Raw genomic sequence first — 19,390 nt, forward strand, 5'->3', positions numbered from 1 at the left:
GGGGTGATTAACCATGCAATCAATTATTTTGTGTTTAATAATTGTAATAAATTTAGGCTAATTTGTAGAAATTTGTTTTCACTGACACTTTTCTATTGATCAGTGTCAAAAAAGCCAAATTAAATCCACTGTGATTCAATGTTGTAAAACAAAAGCTTGAAAACTTCTAAGGTGACGGGGGGGACGGGGGGGACAGGACACCTTTTATAGGCACTGTAAAATGTATCATTTAACATGACTGAATGCAACTTGGATCAATGGGAATTGTGGCAAAAGAGACCCCTTACCCGACTGTTTGCAGATTCATACATATCTCCTTCCACTTTCCGAGCGTACGCCACAAGGTTTTCCATGCGACGATCCTTTAGTGCTGCTGGGTCAGGGGTCGGAAATATAGCTTGCACTCTGCCGAGAGGAAGGAAATAGGCAGATGAATATCCACAAACACAAGAGATTTTGCAGATGCTGGAAATCCAGAATAATACACACAAATGCTGGAGGAACTCAGCAAGTCAGGCAGCAGCTATGCAGAGGAATGAAAAGGACTGATGAATACCTAGCTTCCAGCAACCTAAGAACTGAGAAACAGAAGTCACATTTATGCAGACACAAGGGACTGCAGATACTGGAATCTGGAGCAACCAACTATCTGCTGGAAGAACTCAGTGGGTTGGGCAACATCTGTAATGTTCCTGGTCAAAATCTGTATCACGAAGATCCTGATGCAGTCATTTGACCTGAAATGTTGACAATTCTATTCCTCAGCAGATGCTGATTGACCTGCGGAATCCCTCCTTGCATTTATACTTTGCAAATGCATTGTCACTGTTTTAATGTACTGAATAATAATGAGATAATCACCAGACAAACAACTTCGACCATGTACTCAAGGTATCAGCACCGGATAGAATAGCACTGTCAAAAACCCTTCCTATCCTTCCCACAAACTCTTCTGACCTCCTGCCATTGCGCAGAAGGTAACACAACACAAGAACCAGAACCGTTAGGCTTCTTCCCCCAAGCTGCTTGGCTTCTTAACACTCGTCTGAACCCCTGCTTCCCTCCACCCCCATTCCTCAACTCACAGACGCACTCTCATCTTGCATTGGGCACTTTTCATCGTAACACTATACTGTCTTACATAAACGTTCACCTCAGACTTTATGTCAATCCATTAACCTTCAGGCCATGCCACCCCCGGGACTTGTGCTAAAATTATATTGTGACTGTATGTGCTAAATCGTAACAATACATGCTGTGTGTGACCATTTGTACTGTGTTTTGTACCTTGGCCCCAGAGGAACAATGTTTCATAATTGTATACATGTGTGTGGTTGAATAACAATAAACTTTGATATCAGAGAGAATCCTCCTGCATTTCTTTGTCAACACAAGAGAGGGTTGCAGTTTAACATTTCTCCAGGAAAATACTAAAATGCTTTAACATAGCAAAAGCATCTCAAGACACTGAACAGGAGCACTATCAAAGAAAACTCCCACAATAAATTCATAAATAGGAAACTCAAACACTACTTGCATACATCCACTGATATAACAAGAATTTCATAATCAGATAATTCTTCCGGTGATCCTTGCTCTGAGCACCATCTCGCACATAGTTTAATTTATATCTTTCATGTAAGATATTCCCAAGCTGAAGTCAGTTCATGTATCTAATTCAGTTTCAATAATCCTCAGCCAAATCAACTTGTAATAGTCTCTGCTGGAACAATGTTAGCTATTTGTACATCTAATATCAAACTTCCATCTCTAGAGGTGAGAAACTTTTTTTGATCAGATAATAAACACTTACAGTTTATGAACCAGGTGATTGCGCAGATCTTGAGTTACATGTTCGTGCCATGGTTTTCGGACGCCACTAGTGGAAGGTGCTGCTGTTGGTAATGTGCTAACGTTACCTACATTTGTGCCATCATTCATCATTTGGCTAAAAGGAAATTAGGGAAAATGTATTACTTAAAATTATTGTGATGTATTAAGGTTAGCACTACTTCTTACATCAAAGATTCAAAGAATACTTACAAAAACACTCAGATCTCTAGACAATCTACATTTTAAATACTAATTTGGTGCCCAGCCAAAAGCTTATCACCTCAGTTAAATGCAAAAGATGAAACCATTCACACTGAATGGTAGTATATTCTTATTTTAAAGCACTAACATTGTTTTAGGTAACAACATGGAATCATCACCAGGTCCTGCTCTCATCTCACTGCTGCCATCAGGAAGGAGATACTGGCCTTAACATGTTTCCTCTATTAAGGCCAGTGTAAACAATAATCTTGTGTTGTCCAACTTTTTACCTAGTGACAACAGCATGTGCATACTGAATAATTTCTTCAACAAAAAGAGCATAAATAAGCTAGTTCTAAAATCTGCAAACAAATTGTTACCAAACTCCACCTTGTCAACACCTTCCACATCAAAAACTGGAAAAGAAAATGTGATTGTGTATGATCATGAAATACATTGTACATGCCATTGAGGTTGAGGGTGACAAACTTCTGTGCGCACGTTCACACTTCAGAGGGAACATCGTACAGGGCTCTCAAGGCCCACACCTCTAGGTTCAGGAACAGTTACTACCCCTCAACCATCCAGCTCTTGAATCAGAGGGGATAACTTCACTCAAATTCACTTGCCCCATCACTGAACTCTTCCCACAACCTATGAACTCACTTTCAAGGACTCTTCATCTCATGTTCTCGATACTTATTGTTTATTTATTATGTTACTTGTTTTATTTTGCTGTTTTTTTTGTACTTTACTGTGAGTGCCTGCAAGAAAATGAATCTCAGGGCTGTATATGGTGACATATACTTTTATAATAAATTTACTTTGAAAATAAAACAGAATAGAACAGACCCTTTGGCCCACAAGGCGATGCCAACCATTTCATCTACTCTAATATCAATATACCTCTTCCCTCCTACATAGCCCTCTATTTTCTATTATCCATGTATCTATCCAAGAGCTTCTTAAATGTCCCTAAATGTATCCACCTCTACCGCCACTACTGGCAATGCGTTCCATGCACCCACCATTCTCTGTGTAAAACACTTACTTCTGACATTCCACATACACTTTCCTCCAGCAACCTTAAAACCTGGGAAAAAGTCTCTGGCTGTCAAATCGATCTATACCTCTCTTCATCTTGTACCCCTCTATCAAGTCACTTCTCATTCTCCTTCACTTCAAATGGAAAAGCCCCAGCTCACTCAACCTATCCTCATAAAACGTGCTCTCTGATCCAGGCAGCATCCTGGTAAATGTCCTCTGCATCCTCTCTAAAGCTTCCAAATCCTTCCTATAAAGAGGCTACCAGAAATTTACACAACATTCCAAGCGTGGTCTTTCCAAAATCATGTGACATCTTGTCACTTGATTTTGCTGAGACTAATATGGGAAAGTTTGCACAAGTGTAGGCAAGCTTTTAAATGGACTTCAAAGGAAAGTGAGGATTATGTGTAGAAAGGAACTAACATGGTGTGCATTATCACAAGTTAAATTTAACACTAATTTAGGGTGACAAAATACAATTCATTTGGGTGTCACCGTAGTGCAGTGCCTAGCGCGATGCTATTACAGCTCAGGTGTTGGAGTTCGGAGTTCAATTTCAATGTCATCTGTGAAATGCGTGGAAATTGTCCTGTGATTAGGTTAGGGTTAAACAGGTGGGTTGCTGGGCAGTACGGCTCTTGAGCTGGAAGGGCCTATTCCACTCTGTACCTCCAAATAAAATAAATAAAAATGAACTTCAAAGAGTTTAAAGAGTCTTTGTTTTTTGTGTGACTTAGTTTTTAATGTGGTTGACCTCTGAACAGATCCATGAACCTTTGACACTGCCTCACTTCTCACTCTACTTTTTTAAAATATATTTCTGAGTGTAACTTACAATAAATTTTTACATATTACACTGTGCTGCTGCCATAAAACAACATATGTCATGACGTCAGTGATAATAAAGCTGATTTTGATGGGATAGGAAGAATGGCTTTTAATGCACAAAATCTTGTGAAAAGGAATTAAGAATTCATTTACTGAATGAGGAAATCTCATTACTTTTGTCAAATGAACATTTATATTTATTTTCCTATTTCCTTACAATATAGTTGGCCATTCAACCAATCAAGTGTATGCTGGCTCACAGAGCAATCTCATTCCCTCGCTTACTTTTCCCCTGTAACTTGTTTTCCTAATAAACACAAACAAAATGCTGGAGGAACTTAGGACTCGGCATCTACTAAAATGAATAAACAGCTATCATTTCATGCCAGGAATGTTCTTCAGGACTGGAAAGGAAGGGGAAAAACAACAGGAAGACTATTCTCCTAATTCCTACCATCTCCTCTCAGAGTCTGTGATTCAACTCTGTACTCGATGCAAGGTACATGGCCACTTAACCTATTAAACCTCAGATCTTTGTAATGTGGGGAGAAACTAGAGCACCCAGAATAAATCCAGTCACAGGGAGAACGAGTAACCCCTACATAGAAAGCAACAGGGCCTGGTTAAAATGGTTGGTTTTACTGAGAATTTTGAAAAGTGGGAAAAAATGGTGCAGAGCCTGAGAGGTGGGACAGCTGTGAGAAGTCAAAATGTTTATCACAATAATTCCAGATCTGTGCAGTACTATCACAGTTTTCTGTTTTGGAAGAAGGCCCCTTCCACTCATTAGAAGTTATATCCAAGTATTAAAGGTTGGAAGTTGCAGATCCAGCTCAAGCTTACTATGTCCCTGCAACATTTGAATGAGACAGACTGAAATCATATTATGTTGATAAGTATAATTGAAGAATAGAGATTACTTACTTTGGTGTGCCAAGGGAAGGTGGAAGAGCAGAGTCAGACATCAAATTTGACTGATCAGGGGCTGGAACACCCATCCCTCCAACCACATTCATCTGGTTCGTACCTGATCCAACAAAGGAGTAGTCAGTAACAGAGACTGGTCAAGCTTGGGTCAACAGTTCAGGTTCCAATACTATCTCACTATTGTCAGACAAAGTAGTACACCCCATCCTCGTCATATGCGTCTTCAGACAATGCGGATTCACTTACGCGAGGAACCTATTTCTACCATCGTCTCCTTATATGCATCCAACACCCACAGTTGTGCAAGGAGCACTGCTTTCCTGCCAATACGTCACGTGCGCACACTTCACAGTCTCACTGTTGGAACGAGAGGCACCGCTTTCCCGCCAATTCAAGTCAGGTGCGCGTGCCTCACAATCTCACTCCCGCCAGTCTCGCATTGGTTTTGGCAAGGTGTGGATGTGCGATCTTGCGCTCTTAAACTTTTGTTGTTATTACCTACGGTGCAGTGATTTTGTTCTTGAAATATTTAACTATGCCTCCTAAGCATCCGATGTCATGTCCTGGGCCATCAGCCGAGTGGCAGAGAACTGCTTTAACACTTGGAAAAAAGTTGGAAATTATAAACAGCGCGGCATCAGGTGAAGGTAACACAGCTCTGGAATGCTGTTGCCGGGAACAGAATCTTGCCTTTCAAGTTCTCTGGTTGCTTGACAATGCGCTAGCCCATCCTAAACATTTGGACAGCATTCATCCTAACATAACAGTGCGTTTCCTGCAGCCTAACACAACATCGCTGATTCAACCACTCGACCAAGGTGTGATCCACATTCAAGGTGTATTTTTTTACAGTGAACTATCTCTCAGATTTTGAAAATCCCTGTTTACCAACAGTGAGGGAATGGTGGAAATGGTGATGGACATGGACCCAAGTTTAGAACAGAGTCAGCGTTTCAGTCATTCCCTGCCGTCAACCCTTATATCCTACAAGCAAATTTATGCTGAAAGACAAAACGCTGCCAAGCAAACAACCCTCACCACTTTCTTCAAACCGGTGTCATCTCCTGCTGCCGGCATTTCGAAGAGTTCTGTGAGTCTTCCTTCACCCCTTGCTGTGCTTGATATGATCCTGACGACCACAATAATCCACCTCATCCATGTAAAGCTGCCTGACACCACAACAACCACTCATCTCCCGGAGCGAACACACCTGCCACTGTTGGTGAGTACTGTACACCCTAGTATGTTAACTTTCTATGATTTATTACATTGAACATTACCTTAAATTGATGAAATACAATATGAATGTTGCCTTGTGGTACTGCTTTTGTGTCATATTGGTATGAAAATGTGAATAAATTACAGATAAAACATATTTAGGAAACCCTCTGGAACGCATCCCTTTTTTTCTCCATTTAAATAATTATTCACATTATGCGTCGACTGCGAGGAACGTACATATAACGAGGATAGGGTGTAATATTTTCAGGAATAAAATTCACTCACAGATATCAAAAGATTTGCATTATACGTGTTCCTAGAAAACGACTTGTATTATGATTTTCTATAATGTGAAGCTGCATTATTTGTACCTGTGTCAAGAAACTCAAGCTGAAAAGAAATAAATTTTGTATTTTCCAACCCGAATTTGGAAGAGATAACTTTATTTTGTATCTCTAATGTCTGCGTAGTGATTTGTAAATTCTGTAAGGATGATATTTTGGAACTCAAGTGGGTATCACACAGGAAGCTCCTGTATTTCAAACAAAACCATGAGTGGTCCTCAGTACCAACAGCAATACCATTCTGCAGATAAAATTCAGTTGGTAACTACAGAAATCAGTGGAGCCTGATTAAAGGTAAAGCAAAAATGCCCAGGAGATGAGAAATGGGCAGATATAAGCTAAGAGTCCTGGTCTGTGCTTCTCTGTATTCATTTCTGAGGGACAGGATTAATGAGCATTTGGAAAAGCAGGGAACAGTCAGAGATAGTCAGCATGACATTGTCAAGGCCATATCTTGTCTGACTACGGTGAGGAAATTATTCAAGGAGGTGACAAAGAATATTGATAGGACTGTAGACGGTTGACATGAAGTTCAGTGAAGCCTTCAACTAGGCTCCACATGGGAGACTGGTCCAAAAGGATATGGTCCATGGGATCCAGAGAAAATCAGGATATTGGTTCCAAAATTGGCTTGGTAATGGGGGACAGAAGGTGATGGTAGAGGGCTGTTTTTGAGAATGGATGCCATGGCTTAAGATGGTCCACAGGGATTTGTTCTGCATGCAATCTACATCATGGACTTGGATGCGAATATGAGGCAGGATCATAAGCTCACTGATGACACGAATATTGGTAGGGCTGTTGTGGGTGCTTTTAGACTATGGGGTAATCTTAATATGGTGATGAAATGGCAAATGGAGTTTAATTCTAATAAATGTGAGATAATGCAGTTTGGGATTACTAATGAGGCCAGGACATACACAGGAATGGTAAAGTCTTTGGGAGTATTGAGGAACAAAGACACCTTGGTGTAGGCGTTTCAGGAAGATAACATGGTTAAGAAGGCATATGGGATACCAGCCTTGATTAGTTACAACAATGAATACAATAGTCAGGAGGTTGTGCTCCAACTTCATTAATCATTGGAATATTGCATGCAATTCAGTTGACGATACTATAGGAAGGATGAGACAGCACTGGGAAAGGTGCAGAGGAGATTCACCAGGATGAGCATTTCAGTTATAATGCGACACTGGGAAGGGTAGTTCTCTTTTCCCTGGAAAGTGGGTGGTAAAGAGGGGACTCAACTGAGGTACATGGAGAGTATACAGACATGCTGGATTGCTCAGTGAATATTGCAAGAGGATGTAGATTTAGGGTAAGGGGTAAGACAAGAGTACCTTTATCACTCAGAAAGTAGTGAGTACCTGGAACGTGGAGGCAGAGTTAAGATGGCGCTAAACCCCAACTCCTTTGCTTGCATCTTTGGAAACAGCTCTATTTCCATCTTTAATATCTCTATTTTACTCATTCAGGATTCTTTTACAGACCCTGACCTGGAGTTAGGTACATGCAGACTTCGGTTCTTTGTAGGAATGGGACCCGTTCTCGGAGTTTCAGGACCGGCCAAGGGTTTGGCCTGAGAGTCCCGCTCGTGTTTGGAAGCCGAAGATCTTGGGGCTCTGGAGATGGGCAAATTGAGGGTCGGTGTCATGGCAGGAGACTCGTCAGGGGGGATGGAAAATCTTTCGCTGTGGGCCTGAAGACCCGAGATCTTAGCAATTTTCAAGCACAGAGCTCCTAAAAAGAGATGAAACGGACTTTTAACATCATAAACATTGGGTTGTTGTGGGGGGAGGGAACACTTCCCTCCTCATTAGGGAGAGAGAGAACCTGCAGTTTGTTGAATGCTGGGTGAAAAGCGAAGTCTTTGGGGTTACTGCAAGTCCATGTCTTTGCTATTGCCTAGCTCATGCTCGTGCTCGGTGGTGGTGCTGATGGGGTAAGGGGGAATGTTATTCGCTGCTGCTTATGCCTTGGGGGGGGGGGAAGAGGACTTAGGGTTCTCACGTTTAACTGTTGCACATTCTATTCTTTGGGGCACTTCTCTGTTTTTGTGTATGTTTGCAAAGAAAAAGCAGTTCAGGATGTATAGAGTATACATTTCTCTGACATTAAATTGGACCTTCGAACCTTTGAACGCACTGTAGAGGGAGATTTGTGGAAGCAGAGATGCAGGCAGCTTTTAGATGAACACTTAAATCACCTCAGCACAGACAGAATTAATGTAAATATTCAAATTCAGATTCATTTGTCACATATACATTGAAACATAACAGTGAAGTGCGTTGTTTGCATGAACAACCAGCACAAGCTAAGGAAATACTGGGACGGGGATGTGGTGGACCGAATGGTTTGTTTCCATGTTGTGAACATGCAGGCTGATTACACTATGACAGGTTTGCAATAACTGCGTGTACAAAAGGACAGGGATAGAAATGAATTTAAAATTAAGCAGCAAACTCCCAACATGATACAACTGTTGGATTATATTACCCAACACAAAAGTGCCACAGTCTCTGTGCTAAGGCCTTGTGACTGTAGTACACTTACCCAAAGGGTTTGGCCTCATTGATTGGTGAACTTGAGGCTGTGCTGTCTGCTGGCCTTGTACCTGAGGCTGTGGCTGCGCTTGTGGCTGGTTACCATAGGGCAGTCCAAGTGCCGCATATGCTCTCTGCATTGAACTGGGATCGATCGGATTGGAGTTGCTGGATGTGCCCTGTGGACCACTTCCAACTGCACCCACTGTGTTTGGTAACCCACTCGGCAGAGAACCTAATAGGGCTGAGAGGTAAGCTGTATTAAAATTGCTGTTCACATATGAAGCTTTTACAAAATCCATGCAAGTACACTGACAACATGCAAGCAAATCTTACACTTCAGACATAACTTTCTACGACTCTTTCCTGACAGCAGTATAACAAGAACAAATTTAAATGTATGTGTGTGCATATACAGATTAGCTTTATTTCTCAAATATACATCAAAACACATAGTGAAATGTGTTGTTTGTGTCAATGACTGTCAAGAGTCTGAGAATTTGTTGGGGGCAAGAGCGGGTCTCACTATGCTCCTGACACCAACAAAGTATACCCACAACTTACTAACCCTCACTAACCTGTACATATTTGGAATGGAGGAGGAAACCTTCACAGGAAGAATGGACAAACTCCTCACTGACAGCTGTGGGAATTGAATCCTGTTCACCAGTGCTGTAAAGCAGTATGCTACCATACCACCCTATAATCTATCCTGCCAATAAGATGGGTAACACAAATATGTTTGATGTAGACAGAGACCTTGGGGAGCAAGTTCCTGGTTACCTGAAAATTATGTCACAGGTGGATAGTGCTGTGCACAAAGTATTTAGCACATTTAGGCCGAAGAAGGGACTGAGCAATTGGAATGCCATGTTGCTTATGTATATATGGTTGCTGGAATATGTGGTTATTGGATCTGAAACAGGAAACTCCCTACAACATCACTGAGTGAGTAACTTCACAAGAAGAACTAGCAGTTGGTCAAGGCAGCTCAGTCCTGCTTCTGAAGGACTAATGGAGGAAGATCAATCGATGGTCATCTTGCAAACAGTAGAGTGAAGGAAAAATTGGACCAAAACGTTCACCATCATAGATGATCCCAAATACAGACTGAGAATTAATTTAAATCTTACATCCATCCCACAATGTGAGGGAGTAAAAATCTTTGTATTATGACTCTGTTGCAATGTACAGACATGACTTGCAGAAGGAAGCTGTCCTGCAACCTGTTGGTCCTGGCTTTAATGCTGCATAAGCGTTTGCCAGCCAGAAGCAGCTGAAACAGTTTATGGTTGGGGTGACTGGTGACCCAGTGATCTTCCAGGCCTTCTTCTGCACCTAAGTGTCCTTAATGAAGGGAAGTTTACATCCACAGATGCGCTGGGCTGTCCATACCACTCTTTGCAGTGCCCAATGATCAAGGTTGGAGCAGTTCCTGTACCAGGCAATGACACAGAGTCAATATGCTTTCAATGGTGCCCCTGTAGTAGGTCTTGACAATTTGGGGGCCAATGCTGAACTTCTTCAGTTGCCTGAAGTGGAAAAGATGCTGTTGTGTTTTGTTTTGCCACAAAGCTGAGTGTGTACAGTCCAGGTGAGATCAGTGGTAATGTGTATACTGAGGAACTTGAAACTACTTACCCTCTCAATGGCAGTCCGATTGACATTGATTGGGGTGAGCCTGTCTCCATTTCTCCTGCAATCTACAATCAGCTCTTTTGATGTTTGGACATTGAGGGAGAGGTTGTTATCCTGGCACCATTATGTCAGGGTGTCAACCTCTCCACTGCAGGCTGACTCATCACTGCTAGAAGTAAGGCTGATCAAAGTCGTGTCATCTGCGAATTTGATCAGCAGATTGAAGCAGGGTGTGACAGTCTGACAGTGGTGAGGGAGCCCATCCTTACCACCTGTCAGCAATCCGATAGGAAGTCTAGGATCCAGCTGCACAAGGTGGGGTGCAGGCCAAGGCCTCTAAGCTTCCTGTCAAGTCTGGAATCATGGTGTTAAATGCTGAACAGTTGTCCAGGAACAGCGTTCTAACGTATGCATCTCTCTTCTCCAGGTGAGTGAGGATGGTGTGTAGTGCTGTGGCTCTGGCAAATAATAATTTGTAAGAACTAAACCTAAGGACTTTTTAGCCCGAATGTTTCCAATACCAAGGCCGCGCTCTGTTTTCTATGCTGTATGTGGTGACATGTATGTACTTTGATAATAAATTTTACTTTGACTTTTGAACTCAATTTCAACATTTAAAAGAAGTTTGGATAGGTACATGAATAGTAGGGATATGGAGGACTTTGGTCCGGGTACAGGTCAATGGGAGTAGGCAGTTTGAATGGTTTTGCCATGGACTAAATGGGCCAAATGGCCTGTTTCTGTGCTGTATTTCTTTATGACTCTATAAATATTTATTTTAATAAAGAATTAAGAAATATATTTTGATATTTTAGAATTGTTGATATATGAAATACGAACAAAGATCACTTACTCTGCTGATTCCTCTTGTCACTAGCATTTTTCAGGGGTAGACATACAGGACAGTCATGTCTAGTGCAGTTTTTCCAGTGAGAAATGATCTGTCTTGATGATGCACAGTGAGCAACTGCATCAGGAAACAAAACAGCCAGAGTTCAAACATTAACACAAAGGTTCACAGCTCTGTAGTTAACACCACCACAAAGGGCAGCTTCTTTTAACACATCAAAGTACCAATGTCAGAGAACGTGGATGTTATAATTACAAAGCGAAAGTAAAAGCAAACCAAGTCCGCTGATAATACAAAACTAAGCAGGGAATTAACTGTAAGGATTATACAAAGACAATGCAAACATTAGAGGTTAAGCGAGGGCCAAGAGATGAAGCATCAACAGTAAACCCTAATACAAAGGACGTCAATACAGGATAAACCATCACTACCATCAGGGAAGAGGTACAGGAGCCTGAAGCCACACACACTATGTTTTAGGAACAACTGCTTCTCCTCTGCCATCAGATTTCTGAATGTTCCATGAACCCATCAGCATGACCTCACTAGCTTGCTCTTAGTGCACAATTTACTTATCTTTATAATTTATAGTAATTTTAAAGTAGATCACTGCATGACGATCTTTGATGTTTTTATTTGCAGGACTATTTGAACTCCTACTTAGCTAGCCAATTTAAAATACATACAGGTAAAAGCAATACTTACCCTGGCAGGACTTGCCAGCTTGACAGTGAGTCATGTGATTGAGGACATTTTTCATCGTTCGGCAGTGTGGGAGAGCACAGGGGCGCACCTCGCCGTTTGCCTGCTCTCTCCGCTGACACTTGTGGGCGTGAAGCAGTAGGACCAGCTGCTGCTGTATCAATTTACGTTTCTCTGGATCTGCTGTCGGCGCAGACCCCATTCCCTGTGTTGGCACCTGGGAGGGTACTTGCACCATGCCTACCTGCTGAACCTGGGACTGCTGCTGTGACTTGGAAAGAGAGAGAGAAAAAGTGAGAAGAACATTTAAAAACACACAATTGTTTTTTAAATTAAAATAATGTTACGTCCGTAGCCCCCTCCTTTGTGAGAATCGCCAGATCACTGTTGGGTTGAGTCAAAAGGGGGGCCCAAGACATGAGGGGGAGACGTGCAGGATGTCACGTTTCTCCCCCCCATAGCGATGTAAAGCTACGGGACATGACCATTGTCTCTTGGAGACAGATTTGTGGATTGAGATGCTCTGCTACGAGAATGTCCTCGGGCAAAGTGGGCTGGTTGAGGGAGAGATTGCATCACCCCCAACCTGATTGACATCTATGACCCTGCAAGTCAGAATAAAAGAGAGGCTGTAGGAACAACCCCTCAGACGCACCAGAAGAAACGTTAAGCGACCACGCAACAGCAGACGGTCATCGGAAACCAAGCCACGTGCGTTCAATTCCGTGGCTGGAATTGGTGGCTGAAACCACGGAAAATGGCTTTTAGCTAACAACGGGGAAACCCGTTCCCCTGACTCAACAGATTGGCATCATAAAAGACTTGGGCAAGTTTAAACGCCTCCCTCTCTTAAACCCAAAACGCTGCAGCCTGAACGAGCTAATGACTTTTATATTTCCATCGGACAATATGTTATCCCCTAGACAATGATAGAGTTATGTTTTATTGGTTATGATCATACCTGCTCTTTAGATTTAGTATTGACGACGTATATTATCTGTATGTTTGCATTAATCTTATTTTTGTGTCCCTTTATCAATAAATACTTTTAAAAATAGTACCATCAGACTTCAACGGACCTCTCTATCTTTGCTGGTAAGTGATCCAGTTACGGGAATTCGTAACAATTAAAACAACAAAATGTTTCTGAATGAATTGGCCACCATCAAAGTGGTGGGTCAAACGGCTTGTTTCTACGTTGGATGAGGACGACAGCCTGGTAATATGTCTAAAACTGACCAGCTCACCAACGCTGACTTGAAGGCCAACTAAAATCTGTGTGGATAGAACTGAGGAACAGTGAGGGCAAAAGGACCCAAATGGGTGTTGTCTACAGGCCACTAAACAGTAGCCTGGATATTGGGTGCAAGTTGAATAGGGAGTTAACATTGGCATGTGACAAAGGTAATGTTGCAGTAGTTATGGGGGATTTCAACATGCAGGTGAACTGGGAGAATCAGGTTGGTGCTGGACCCCAGGATAGGGAGTTTGTAGAGTGCCTATGGGATGCATTCTTGGAACAGCTTGTACGAGAGCCGACCAGGGACAAGACTATTCTGGATTTAGTGTTATGTAATGAACAGGATTTGATAAGCGATCTTGCAGTAAAGGAGCCATTAGGAGGGAGTGATCATAATATGATGTTTTTATCTGCAATTTGAGAAGGATAAGGGCAGCTCGGAGGTGTCAGTGTTGCAGCTGAACAAAGGAGACTATGGAGCCATGAGGGAGGAGCTGGCCAAAGTTGACTGGAAGGATAGCCTAGCAGAAAAGACATTGGAACAGCAATGGCAGGTATTCTTGGGAATAATGCACAAGGTGCAAAATCAGTTCATCCCCCGGAGAAGGAAGGATTCAAAGGGAGGAAAGGGGCCAGTGGTTGACAAAGGAAGTCAGAGATTGCATAGCATTAAAAAAAAAAGGAAGTATGACAGAGCTAAGGTGAGTGGGAGGACAGATGATTGGGAAGTTTTTAAGGAACAACAGAACTTAACTAAAAAGACAATATGGGGAGAAAAAAATGAGGTACGAACGCATGCTAGCCAGGAATATAAAGGAGGATAGCAAAAGCTTTTTTAGGTATGTGAAGAGAAAGAAGATAGTTAAGAACAATGTTGGGCCCTTGAAGAATGAATTGGTTGAAATTGTTATGAGGAACAGAGAAATGGCAGAAGAATTTAATGAGTACTTTAGATCTGTTTTCACTAAGGAAGACACAAGCAATCTCCCAGATGTATGGATGGGCCAAGGACATAGGGTAACAGAGGAAATGAAACAGATTGACGTTAGGAAGGAAACGGTGATGAGAAGACTGATGGGACTGATCTGATGGACTAATCTGTTGGAGTTTTTCGAGGATGTAACCAGGAAGTTAGATGGGGGAGATCCAGTGGATGTAGTGTACCTCGATTTTCAGAAGGCATTTGATAAGGTCCCACATAGGAGATCGGTGGGTAAAATCAAAGCTCATGGCATTGGGGGGAAGACATTGACATGGATAGAAAACTGGTTGGCAGATAGAAAGCAAAGGGTAGCGGTGAATGGGTGTTTATCGGAATGGCAGGTGGTGACTAGTGGGGTGCCACAGGGCTTGGTATTGGGACCACAGCTGTTTACAATTTACGTCAACGATTTGGATGAAGGCATTGAAAATAACATCAGCAAATTTGCTGATGATACTAAGCTGGGTGGCAGTGTGACATGTGATGAGGATGTTAGGAGAATTCAGGGTGACTTGGATAGGCTGGGTGAGTGGGCAGATACTTGACAGATAACGTTTAATGTGAATAAGTGCGAGGTTATCCACTTTGGGAGTAAGAACAGGAAGGCAGATTATTACCTGAACGGTGTAGAGCTAGGTATGGGAGAAATACAAAGAGATCTAGGAGTCCTTGTTCATCAGTCACTGAAGGTGAATGAGCAAGTGCAGCAGGCAGTGAAGAAGCCTAATGGAATGTTGGCCTTTATTATAAAGGCAATTGAGTACAAGAGCAAGGAAATCCTCTTGCATTTGTACAGAGCCTTGCTGAGTCCACACCTGGAGTATTGTGTACAGTCTTGGTCTCCAGGGTTAAGGAAGGACATCCTGGCTGTAGAGGAAGTGCAGTGTAGATTCACGAGGTTAATTCCTGGGATGTCTGGACTGTCTTATGCAGAGGTTAGAGAAACTGGGCTTGTACACGCTGGAATTAAGGAGATTGAGAGGGGATCTGATTGAAACATATAAGATTATTAAGGGATTGGACAAGATAGAGTCAGGAAATATGTTCCAGATGCTGGGAGAGTCCAGTACCAGAGGGCATGGTTTGAGAATAAGGGGTAGGTCATTTAGGACAGAGTTAAGGAAAAACTTCTTCTCCCAGAGAGTTGTGGGGGTCTGGAATGCACTGCCTCAGAAGGTAGTGGAGGCCAATTCTCTGGATGCTTTCAAGAAGGAGCTAGATAGGTATCTTATGGATTGGGGAATCAAGAGACATGGGGACAAGACAGGAACCGGGTATTGATAGTAGACGATCAGCCAGATCTCAAAATGGCGGTGCAGGCTCGAAGGGCGAAATGGTCTACTTCTGCACCTATTGTCTATTGTCTAAAGTATTGATGAAACTATGGAATAAGTTTGGGGCAGCTCTCTAGTGTGACGATTAGCATAACACTGTCAGCACCAGCATCCTGGATTCAGTTTCCACTGCTTTCCATGGCTTTCCTCTGTGTGTTCCCATTCCAAAGACATATGAGTTAGGAGGGTCTAACTGGGCAGCACAGGCCTGTTCAGTCAGAAGCATCCATTACTGCACTGTATGCCTAAATATAAAAGCTCTGGTTTTGCCACAAGTTCTTTTCTTCTCAGTAGGCATGTTATTCTCAAAGTTGCCTTTCTTTAATATGCAAGCCAACCAAGGAAAGCCATCCTACCCAGCTTAAATGCAATCACTAAAAGACAAGCATTTTGCTTATCCCTTTGATGGTAATCACTGGCTAACAAGGCTGGAGAGGAGTTCAGTTTACCATCAGCAGACCTTTCCCCACCCCTCTGACCGAATTAGTCATCTGTAAAAGAGCACTTTTTACACCAGCAGAATGCAATGTATTGTCAATCTTTATACTCTACTGTAAAAGCTGTATATCCAAGAATAATTTTAATTTTTATGACCACTTCATTTATTTGCAATAAAACATCTGTAAGCACAAGGCCTGCTTACCATGTTCGGCACATTTGTAACTTGAGTACCCTTCAAGTCAGATGGAAATGGAGGCAGACTATTGGACAGATTACTTTTGTTTTGCATTTGAGGTCCAACCCCCGTAGTGCCTAATTGCTGACCACCTGCTTGACCATAGCCTTGTCCAAATAGGCTTGCGTTACCCGAAATCCCCATCTGCAAACATAAAGAAAACAGAGTTATTCTAGTCAGGGAGTTTTGAATCACTCCAGAAATACAATACTTCAGATTTTCAGTTGACATCAGGTGGTGTGAATCTTGAAAAACAAATTGGGATCTTTTCTCAACGGCATTAGAAGATATGGTGGGACAAATCGTTTAGGTGTCAACTCTACAACATGAAATGCACACATATAAAAATAATCAATAAGAATAAAGGAATATTGATCTGCATCTCACGGAGTCTGGAACTAAACAAAAGAACACAATTTCAAAATTGTATTATGAATTTGACAAACCTTATTGAATTTTTTGAAGAAGTTACGAGGAATGTTGACGAGGGTAAGGCAGTGGTTGTAGTCTATATGGACTTCAGCAAAGCCTTTGACAAAGTTCCACATGGAAGGTTAGTTAAGAAGGTTCAGTCGTTAGGTATTAATGATGGAGTAATAAAATGGATTCAATAGTGGCTAGATGGGAGATGCCAGAGAGTAGTGGTGGATAATTGTTTATTGGGATGGAGGCCGGTGACTAGCGGGGTGCCTCAGGGATCTGTTTTGGGCCCAATGTTGTTTGTAATATACATAAATGATCTGGATGATGGGGTGGTAAATTGGATTAGTAAGTATGCCGATGATACTAAGGTAGGAGGTGTTGTGGATAATGAGGTGGGTTTTCAAAGCTTGCAGGGAGATTTATGCCGGTTAGAAGAATGGGCTGAACGTTGGCAGATGGAGTTTAATGCTGAGAAGTGTGAGGTTCTACATTTTGGCAGGAATAATCCAAATAGAACATACAGGGTAAATGGTAGGGCATTGAGGAATGCAGAGGAACAGAGAGATCTAGGAATAACAGTGCATAGTTCCCTGAAGGTGGAGTCTCATGTAGATAGGGTGGTGAAGAAGGCTTTTGGAACATTGGCCTTTATAAATCAAAGCATTGAGTACAGAAGTTGGGATGTAATGTTAAAACTGTACAAGGCTTGGTAAGGCCAAATTTGGAATATTGTGTACAGTTCTGGTCACCGAATTATAGGAAAGATATCAATAAATTAGAGAGAGTGCAGAGACGATTTACTAGGATGTTACCTGGGTTTCAGCACTTAAGTTACAGAGAAAGGTTGAACAAATTAGGTCTCTATTCATTGGAGCGTAGAAGGTTGAGGGGGGATTTGATCGAGGTATTTAAAATTTTGAGAGGGATAGATAGAGTTGACGTGAATAGGCTGTTTCCATTGAGAGTAGGGGAGATTCAAACGAGAGGACGATTTGAGAGTTAGGGGGCAGAAGTTTAAGGGAAACACGAGGGGGTATTTCTTTACTCAGACAGTGATAGCTGTGTGGAATGAGCTTCCTGTAGAAGTAGTAGAGGCCAGTTCAGTTATGTCATTTAAGGGAAAATTGGATAGGTATATGGACAGGAAAGGAGTGGAGGGTTATGGGCTGAGTGCGGGTAGGTGGGACTAGGTGAGATTAAGAGTTCGGCACGGACTAGGAGGGCCGAGATGGCCTGTTTCCGTGCTGTGATTGTTATATGGTTAATTAAAGAGAAATGTTCATCATTAGCAAACCAGACAAAGTTAGCTTGTATTAACATTTTCTTAATTGACTCCCCTCACTCCAAATGCGAAGGCAAAAGATCCTGGGTGTGTTGCTAATGTTCTCATTCACTATGGCAATCAGTTCTGTGCTTTTTGGCTGTGGACGATTTCAACTGAATAAGATGGGGATCAGAAAAAACAGAGACAATCTTATTGATTTGTGACCATAAGACACAGGAGCAGAGTTAGGCCATTCTCCCCATTGAGTCCACTCTGCCATGTCATCATGGCTGATCTCATCCTCCTGCCTTCTCCTCATAACCTTTCACACCCTAAATAATCAAGAACCTATCAAACTAAGCTTCAAATATACCAAATGACTTGGCCTCTATAGCTGCTCATGACAAGGAATTCCACAGGTTCACAACCTTTGAATATAGAAATTTCTCCTCATCTCCATTCTAAATGGGCATTCCTCTATTCTGAGGTTGTGTCCTCTAGTCTTAGACTCCCCCCAACCCCCCAGTATATGAAACATCCTCTCCACATCCATTCTATCTAGGCCTTTCAGCATTCAACAGGTCTCAATGAAATCTCCCCCTCATTCTTCAAGATTCCTGCAAGTACAGCCCCAGGGCCATCAAACAATCCTCATACGATAACCCTTTCATTCCCAGAATCATTCTTGTAAACCTGATCTGAACCCTTTTCAACGTCAACACATCTTTTCTCAGTCCAAAACTGCTCAAAACTGTCCATGTGATAGATTCTTGATTGGTCAGGGCGTGAAGGGATCTGGGGAAAAGTCAGGAGATTGGGGCTGAGAGGAAAATTGGATCAGCCATGATGAAATGGCAGAGCAGACTTGATGGGCTAAATGGCCTAATTCTGCTCCAATATATTATGGTCTAAGTGAGGCCTCAACAGTGCCATATAAAGCCTCAGCATTACATCCTCACTTTTATATTCCAATCCTCTCAAAATGAATGCAAACATTGCATCTGCCTTCCTCACCACCACTTAACCTGCAAGTTAACCTGTAGGGAACCCCGCACAAGGACTCTTTGCAAAGTTGCTTTGCATGTCAGATTTTTAAAATTTTCTCTCCGTTCAGAGAATAGTTTATACTTTCATTCCTTCAACCAAAGGGCAAGGCACAGACACTGTATTCCATCTGCCACTTCTTTGCCCATTCTCTTAATCTGCAGCCTCCGTTTGTCCTCAACACTACCTGCCCCTCCACCAATCTTTGTATTGTCCACAAACTTGGCCACAAAGCCATCAATTACATCATCCAAATTACTGGCATATAACATAAAGAGAAGCAATCCCAACAA

At 42.2% G+C, this 19,390-nt stretch overlaps 1 protein-coding gene across 2 annotated transcripts in view; it reads right to left on the bottom strand.

Annotated features, from left to right (window-relative positions):
- crebbpb (CREB binding protein b) overlaps positions 1-19,390 on the bottom strand; it is a 164,404-nt gene that overhangs the window by 100,333 nt on the left and 44,681 nt on the right. For both annotated transcript variants that reach the window (XM_059978908.1, XM_059978907.1), the window contains exons 3-9: positions 16,334-16,510; positions 12,138-12,405; positions 11,436-11,549; positions 8,955-9,188; positions 4,834-4,936; positions 1,814-1,948; positions 288-405 (exon numbers count right to left, since the gene is read on the bottom strand). In XM_059978908.1, coding sequence (XP_059834891.1) covers positions 288-405; positions 1,814-1,948; positions 4,834-4,936; positions 8,955-9,188; positions 11,436-11,549; positions 12,138-12,405; positions 16,334-16,510 — 1,149 coding nt within the window. The remainder of the gene's footprint in view (positions 1-287; positions 406-1,813; positions 1,949-4,833; positions 4,937-8,954; positions 9,189-11,435; positions 11,550-12,137; positions 12,406-16,333; positions 16,511-19,390) is intronic.

This window comes from Hypanus sabinus, chromosome 9 (assembly GCF_030144855.1).
Source record: "Hypanus sabinus isolate sHypSab1 chromosome 9, sHypSab1.hap1, whole genome shotgun sequence".
Classification (NCBI taxonomy): domain Eukaryota; kingdom Metazoa; phylum Chordata; class Chondrichthyes; order Myliobatiformes; family Dasyatidae; genus Hypanus; species Hypanus sabinus.